At 41.4% G+C, this 8,110-nt stretch overlaps 1 protein-coding gene across 3 annotated transcripts; it reads right to left on the reverse strand.

Annotated features, from left to right (window-relative positions):
• Positions 1 to 726: 726 nt before the first annotated feature.
• Positions 727 to 7,118, reverse strand: LOC130685352 (17-beta-hydroxysteroid dehydrogenase type 6-like). Of its 3 annotated transcripts, none has more exons than XM_057508648.1 (5): positions 6,959 to 7,118; positions 6,378 to 6,870; positions 1,769 to 1,921; positions 1,504 to 1,705; positions 727 to 1,390 (listed from the first exon to the last, which is right to left on the reverse strand). In XM_057508648.1, the coding sequence occupies exons 2-5, from the start codon at positions 6,736 to 6,738 to the stop codon at positions 1,045 to 1,047; spliced, it is 1,062 nt and encodes a 353-aa protein (XP_057364631.1). In that variant the 5' UTR covers positions 6,739 to 6,870; positions 6,959 to 7,118; the 3' UTR covers positions 727 to 1,044. The 3 variants fall into 3 exon arrangements, with proteins under 3 accessions (XP_057364631.1, XP_057364630.1, XP_057364632.1); XM_057508647.1 differs by having other exon boundaries at positions 6,378 to 6,889; XM_057508649.2 differs by having other exon boundaries at positions 6,378 to 6,889; positions 7,008 to 7,065.
• Positions 7,119 to 8,110: the final 992 nt, after the last annotated feature.

Raw genomic sequence — 8,110 nt, forward strand, 5'->3', positions numbered from 1 at the left:
GTTACTTATATTTTGCTTGAGCTCAACCTGTTTAAATAATATCATAATGTTGTCGTGTTCTCTTCGGAGATATTCGATAAGAAAAAAAAATAAGGAAAGCAAAAAACTAACCCAGTGCAGCGCCCAGCATAAATAAGACACAACGAGACACACCTATCAATAAACAAAGAATTGGCAGAAATTTCGGATTTCCACCTGCCACGCCTGAATTTCATTTTGTCGAATCGAGTTCAACAAATGTGGATGTCCACACCCACTTTTCTTTTTTACACTTCCTTTAAAAGCAATTCTTGTTTTATCTATTTTCATTCATGCCGTTTTGTTTGTTTCTTTTTTTCTTGTACATGGATACATATATATTGAATGTTACCTTTTTTCTCATGAAAACTTGGGCTGGATGCGTTGGGGAATGATCAAATGAAGGTAGCCGATCGAGCAAGGCTATATTGCGGTCTAGTTCGTCGCAAAACTTTCTAAGCAAATTATCACTTCTTCGTGCTCACCGATTTCACAGCGAAAAGAAAATTTGAGGCCCACCATACAAAGCTCCTCTTCTTGCCTCCATATTATTTATCCGTGAGAAAACGGAAGCCGTCCTAACCACCCAATGGCCTTTTCAGAGCATCAATCTAAAATGTTAGGTCACTCAAGGCAGTTGAAGGAGGTCGTTTTGCTCAGTTTACTATAAGGTCGAAAAATAAAAAAATCAAGGACGAACACTTCTACTACTTATTATAATAATTGTATTTTTAGATATACTGTATAACGGTCAAAATATCGTCACCAAGAAAGCGTATTTCTTTACATTATGTTTGCCAGTCTTAGGTTTACACATTTTTCACAGCTGGTTCCACCAGAAGCGCTACAAATTTTTAACATATATTTTGTAGCGCATTTTAAGAAATGAACATCATTCAACGGGACAACCAGTCCTCTGTTATTGTACAGTCACATACAAAAAAAATCTTCTTCTTTTGGGAGCCATTTGCTGTACAAGCAAAATTAGATTTTGCCCGAAACTTCATCGCCTCACTTCTAAGGATCTTACACCTTTAGAATGTTAGCGATGTTATGCTTGTACTTTCGCTGTACGATGTACTGCCTCAATCCAGATGGTATGCAAAACAGAAGACTGATACGAAAACGAGTTGCGCAGCCCGGCACAGCGGCATAAACATCCGAAGGTGATTTGGCCATGAGGGCATCGTCGAAACATCGGCATAGGTAAACAGGTATGGTGGGTGCCTGGGCTCTGGTGGCAGTTTCCATGTCGTCCATATCGAGCTCCTCAGATTTTGACTTGGCCACACGGTCATGGTAAGCTATAAAGATTTCCTGATTAGCCAACCGTAACTCAGGGGTCATCTCGTTCCACATTTCGTTCATTTTCCTATTAAAGAGAAACAATGAATAAAGAAAACATTTTAAAACAGTTATGGCGTTCCAGCGAGTCACGTTTTGCTTAATCGACAATAATGTTTATGAATATTTTGTTGACTTTACTTGTGGTGTTGATCGAACAGGCATTTATCAAGGAACGAGCTATCCGGTTGGACGAGTGAGACATCCACGCCGACACGCGCTAATTCAAATCTTAAGGCTTCCGACAGGCCTTCCACAGCATGCTTAGTGCCGGAATAAATAGAAAGGCCGGGTTCCGGATCGTTATGACCGCCTGCCAGGCTACCCACGTTGATGATACGTCCTGCCATTGTTTCGAAATGCAAAAGTAAGAACAACCACTACACCGTGCAAATTGCATAATTACCTCTTCCAGATTTGAGAAGGGGCAAGAAAATGCGGACAGAATCCACCACACCGACATAGTTGACACGGAATTGCTGTTCACAGTGTTTCTGCGTTTGCCACTCTAATTCTCCACAGACGCAGTAGGTCGCCGCGTTGATCAATGCCCACAGACCTGAATGAATTGTTTTATAACATAACTATGGTTATTGAAGGCTGGTTTGTTGAGCAATGAAATGAATGCGGAAGCCTGCGAAGACATGCAACATTGGTCGTTTAGCTCATAAAAATTGCGCGGCACGTGTCGTCTTACAGTAGAAGTCTGACCTCTTTGTCCTAAATTCCTGCTGACGGTTTCCCGTCTTCAGATATTCTATACATTCACCTAGTTTTCATTACCAAACAAAACATTTTATTTTTTTTCTTAGGAAAAAAATATTTCGTGTTTAAATATCAAACAAGAGAAAGACTGTCTTTGTTGGAGACTGATTGATAGACCTAAACTACATTTGCAGAAACATCACCGAGTTAGTTTGTCGTCCTTCTTTTCGCACGATTCGCACGCAATAAAAGAATTTTCCTACATGACATACGATTTTCACGTTGACGTTTTGTTTGATATTTCGGTGTGAGATTTCTTTTAGAGAGGCGTGAATGTTTTCTTTGTGGAATTGAAAAATGAATAAGCGATTAGTAGAGTACGGCTGACATTTTTAGCGAACGGTTTTATGCGTGGCGGGCACCAACAGGTTAGCGCGAGCTAGACACACGTACTACTTATTCGTCACGAGGTCACCTTCGGCAGGCTTTTACACACACACATACACAAATATAAAAAATAAAAGCATTCAAACTTTCACTACGAGTGTGAGAGAAGACAACCATTGTACAGTCAATTTCAAGGATTATGCTCGTTTTCGTTTCTTTTTCCCAACGTAAAGTAAAATATGATATAATGGCTCCAAATGCTGCGTTCACCATTGTGGGCAGTATCAAGGACCATCAAATTCCTACACGAAATTCCTGTATGTCTTTGAGCGAATAAGTCTAGGACGCGTCGGGCTAAACAACAAACGGGAAAACGTAGAATAACTTGCGTCCTTTCTGAAATCAACTTTCTTTTGCGACTTGATTTTCTCCGCATTTCATTCGTCTTCTTTCCCCCGATTGCTATAACCATCTAGTTGCGCTAGAGTTGCTGCCGGTATTACGAGCGCGCACTTTATCCGGTGAGAACATCAGGAGGTTTCCAAAGAAGTTTCATTAAAATGAGGATGCTAGAAAACGTACACGGATGCCGTAAGAATCAAGTCATGTAGAACCAATGAGTTTGGCAAAAGTATCCCACCGCTCTTCCACTCATGCTGGAACGAATGTAGCTTTCTTCTCTGCTTCTTAAGTCGTATCCGGCACACGAAAAACTCTTTCCGACAAGATAGAGATGCTAATAGCTAACCGCAAAAATTCATAGTTCTCGCGTAGGTTGTGTGGTGAAGATTGAAACGGCAATCTCTTAATCATCGTTTTTCTTTAGAACAAAAAAAAAAAAACTAACAAGCGAGATGTTCACATCGCCTCGGTTTTTTTGCCGTTATCCAGAAGTACAAGAACAAAACAAAACAAAAAAAGAGCTTCATATTTCTCACTGTCATCGTTAACATTAGGCGCGGCATTAAACAAACACGTTGGAATAGAATAAGTTTGACCAGCTGGGAGTCGTCCATCATCGCCCAAGCTTCACTTATCCTTTACGCCCTTAACTCAGTTCAACCCACTTCAAACTCCCCAAGTCAAATTTACTTGTCAAAATCTTATTTATTTTAGCGGGTAAAGCCGTTAAAGACATCAAGCGATAAACATAAACAACAGAGGTCCGAAACGTTAGTTCAAGGAATCTCATGAATGGGACCCCGTTGCCGCCATGGCGTGGAACCGATCACTTTACTATAGTTTTTTTGCTTTTTGTTACTTGCTTTATCCATTAGTTTCAGGACGATTCACAGGGCCCTTAAGATTGTTTTTTTTTCTTGGTTACTGTTACCAAAGCGTAAATTCGGTCAATAAAGTTTCCACTCTACAAAGGCATGGTGCAACTATCGAGGGCTGCCCTTGTAAGCTTGTAACGCTATCATTATTTGAAACAACAAAAAAAATAACTACATAAATACGTATAGATACTGCGGTTCGAGGAACGGCATCGTTTCGCAACATTATAACGAAGTAAGAAAAAAAAGCGAGGCCCTTATGGTATTGTTATTATCGTCGGACATTACGGTGCCGGCCATCACGCCACCAATGGTCGTTCCAATTGTCGATAAACGGCCAGATACAGCAATAATTTGCTAGAATAAAGTAGTTATGACGTCCTTGCCAGTTTGTTTTTATTTTCCCCTTTCGTGATCTAAATATGATGGTGTTCGAATGCAAAAGAGAACCCGCCAATCGGTCGAATTTGGTAAACAAATTGTGCCATAATTTGCGCAGGTGTTACCTTGACACGGGTCTCAGCAACTAGTTCGTAGTTTTGAAAATTTTCTGAATTTCAGTTCTTGCATCTATAGTAGAAGGTTGTTAGCCATTCGTGTCACTTTCTCCCTTCTCCGAAAATAAAAAAAGTTTGATAGCATCGAATAGAGAGCAGGTTAAACTGCAAGGCCTGTAAACACATGAATAGCCACGCAGTTAATAGAAACGTCGGTCGTAAATCGAGTTGGTTCGACATGTTTAGCTCGTAGCTATTTGGCATATTGCTCCACGTTTACCGGCACTAACACGATGGTCTCGTCGGGAACGAAAGGAAAAAGTTGGTCCATGGCCGAGAACGACGATGCATTGTGTATGGTTAATAATTGTTCACCGCACTCTGCATTTGCTGGCGTCGTTTTTAGCGAACGCTGTATTACAAGCACATCTCTAAAACGCGTGGGAAATGCGTAGTGCATAAAAAGGAAAGAGCGTCCCTATCGCGTCGTGTACCAATTGCTTCGGTCCTTCTGTTCTCATCGCGTTTATATGGAGAGACAACCGATGCGATCAACTGCCCACAGAGAACTAGGACGCGGGAAAAGAAAAGAAAAAAAAAATGAAATGTTTCGCTCTCCCGTCTCGCGCGTGCACAATTTTTACGTAATAAACATTCACGTTTTCCCTCCGAAATCGGTTGTAAAACATTGGAAAAGAAAAAAAAAAAAGAACCGGGCACTATGGGCAATATACGAAAAAGAGAGAGAGAGATACGATATTCCCGAGTGAACAAACCCATCTGTAGACTATAAAGAAATGCGCAGCAGATCACGGTGGTGACCGAATCACGGAAAGCTGGAAGTGGTCACCAATGGCTGGGTCAAACCAATGAGAACATAGTGCGCTAATTGCTCATTATCGTACCATTCACCGCTAGGTTAGCATGGCCAAATAGGACGTGGTAGCGCAATCGAATTAGTTCGTGTTTCACATAGACACTTTTGACCGTAATTCTATCTATAGTCGAGGTTTAGTTTACAACAAAGGCTAACGCGATTGCACAAGTCCTACACCTATCACATGAGAATGTTCATGGTAATCAAACAAACAGAAAAAATTCTCAGTTTTCACAAGATCCTCTTTGGAAAAAAAAGGAAAATACGTGAACAGTTGCGCCCTGATAATCGTCTAGGCGACCTTGGTTTGCGGTCGATCCATCAAACAAGTTGCCGACCAAGCTAACTAAACTAGGCAAACCAATGATAAGCAAGGACGTGAAGCATTCTTCTTCTTGCTTCTTCTTTTTATTTCGTTGTATTGAGGCGCAAACCGACTGCAATACAACTGGTTTCCTGTTGATTGCGCAAGCCGTCAAACACGTACACGTACACATGCCACTTCAACGTGGCTGTGGGGCTCAAAAAAGGTGCGGCCAAAGAAATTTTTTTTTCTTAGCTTGCCCATCAGACCGGAGCAAAGGATGACTGACCTGCTCTGCATGTTTCTATCTGGCAAATAAATGCATTTGAAAAAATGGAGGAATCGGCAACAACAGGATTCCAAATCAACCGGTCTCTATAACCGATTAACCCTTCCTTCGGCAACCAACGACCACGATAAAAATGCTGGGTGTGAGCATGACTTAGATAGCACTATTCGACATGGTTATTGTTTGTGGAAAAGCTACATGTCAGACATAGTAATTGCTGTAACATTTTTTCTTTCATTTTTTTTTTTGCCTGTTTGAAACCCGCATCCTGTTTAATGGACCGCACCCATACAACAGCCCATTTTTTTTAAACAATTGCTTTGGGTGTGTTGTATAGCCTAAAGTGATTCACTTGTTAATCACGCAGCTCTCACCGAGATTGCGTTGAAAATTAACGACTCCATTTCTTTCACTTAGCAATAATTTGATACTCGTAAAAAGACTTTTTGAAAGTACCTTGGGTGTCTTACCTCAACTGTTCAACATTTCAATTTTATATAGGCATGATGAAACGAAATTTTCCGATCAGGAAAAAACAAAAACAAGGAAAAACGCTAGAGGGAGAGAGAACTGACGAATCTAATCAACTTCATTAAGACTGAAAAATCGGAAAAGAAAAGAAAAGTCGCGAAAAAAAAAAAGAGAGAATTTGGGAAGCGCCAATATTGTGGCTACTGACCTTTCTCCGATGGCGGGAGCTGCTCCTTGACCAACTTAGCGGCCGATGCCAACGACGATGTGCACGTGACGTCGAGTGGAATGATGCGGAGCCGACTGGAAGCTTCGGCTTGAAGGCGCACGGCAGCTTCACCAGCGATATTTTCAAATCCAGCGTAAACTCGGAAGCCCAGCTGGTCGTAGTGACGAGCAAGGTCGAAGCCAAGTGTCGAGTCGGCTCCAGTGATGACCAGCGTCCGGCCAGTGACGTCGAGGCGCGAACGACACATCAAATGGCGCAGAAGGTAGACGACGATGGCCACGACCACTAAAGCCAAGACGAAGATTTGCACCACGCAGACTGCAATCAATTCGGAATCCATCGTAAATTCTAGTTGTGTCTCTCCTAATTTTTTTTTTCTTCTTTGATTTTTGATTGACACTTTGAGATTATCATGGGAGGACGATTCGTAGTATGAGGGTAAACGATGTTTCCATTGCCTAGATTCTTTCGACTGACTTTACTGGTTTTCACTAGAAAATAAAAAAGCGGATTAAAACGTTGATGTTGTCAAACGAAAAAATGAAATAAATAACACAGACCTTGGTCGAACTATTGTTGTTTTATCGGACGAAGTTAAGAGAAACCTACGTCTTCACCAACTGTTGTCGATGGTGTTTGGACGGAGACTGTTCGATTGTTGGTACCGCCGAAACACACACACCCGCAGCATGGGTCGGCCGCTCAACTACTGGCTGTTGATGGAGTTTGTTTTGTTTTTTTCCTTTCTCTCTCCCTCCCTTTTTGCCTTACCTGGGCTCCATCTCCTTCTGTGTGTCTCTCTCTCACGCACACACACACGCACACATACACCCTTTTCTCTTTTTCCTTTCCCATCCATGATGTTTGGATATGGAATCGGTGGTTATGAGGTGTTTGACTGCCTCTTTTTCTCTGTTGTACCGGACTACTATTTCAAATCAAACAGGCCACTACTACGAGACGCATTGAGTCGGCTCAGATCGTATAAGAGAGAAGAGAGAAAACGAAACCAAATCTAACCATACCCTCAATTCTTTCGAACGCGCGACTGACTCCGCTCTCAAAAATGCGATCTGATGCATGCCGCAGTTAAATCGAAGACTATGTCTTTTGGTATTTTCCTTAAAAATTTCTAGTCGATGATGTGCGGGACTTATTAGTGAAACGCAGATTCTAAAATCACTGCAACCAATCGAAATGAGCAAGGAGAACAATGGGGATGATGATGGTATCTTTGCTTTGAGGATCTCATTTGAATAGGTCGTCTAGCGGTCAAACGGGTCACGAATTGCTGGCAAACTAACAAAAGCCCAACCAAACAAGCTGTGCGGGAAAAGACCTTCAAAGGCCGTGACAATGCCAAAAAATAATCCACCTGAATTCGCCACGTCGACTGAACGGAGTCTCTTCTGCATCTTCTTTATTCAGCTCTTCTTTTTTTTTTTTCTTGCTTCCCAAAAAAGGCGAAGGTGACGAAAAAGACGAAAAGGGAAGAGAGGAATCACCATAAAAGCCATCAAGCTAACTTACACATAAGAATTCAACATGTATCCAATCGGCCGAATAAGGTAATGCCCCTCTGGCGGGGAATGTTTTTTTTTTTCTTGTTTCGTTTTCTTTCTTTTTATCGTCGAGGTTTGCATTTTGTATTTTTTCTACAAATATATAAATATATATATATATAAAAAAAAAGTTTTCTTGAATGTCCGACA

Source organism: Daphnia carinata, chromosome 3 (genome assembly GCF_022539665.2).
Source record: "Daphnia carinata strain CSIRO-1 chromosome 3, CSIRO_AGI_Dcar_HiC_V3, whole genome shotgun sequence".
In the NCBI taxonomy this organism is placed as follows: Eukaryota; Metazoa; Arthropoda; class Branchiopoda; order Diplostraca; family Daphniidae; genus Daphnia; species Daphnia carinata.

Excerpts from the sequence above, each read along its gene's own strand:
- LOC130685352 (XM_057508648.1), bottom strand. The coding sequence starts at position 6,738 with ATGGATTCCGAATTGATTGCAGTCTGCGTGGTGCAAATCTTCGTCTTG. Across the intron at positions 1,922-6,377 it reads GCTCCCGCCATCGGAGAAAG|GTCTGTGGGCATTGATCAAC; the intron begins GTCAGTAGCCAC and ends CAATTCATTCAG. Across the intron at positions 1,391-1,503 it reads CTGTTCGATCAACACCACAA|GAAAATGAACGAAATGTGGA; the intron begins GTAAAGTCAACA and ends TCTCTTTAATAG.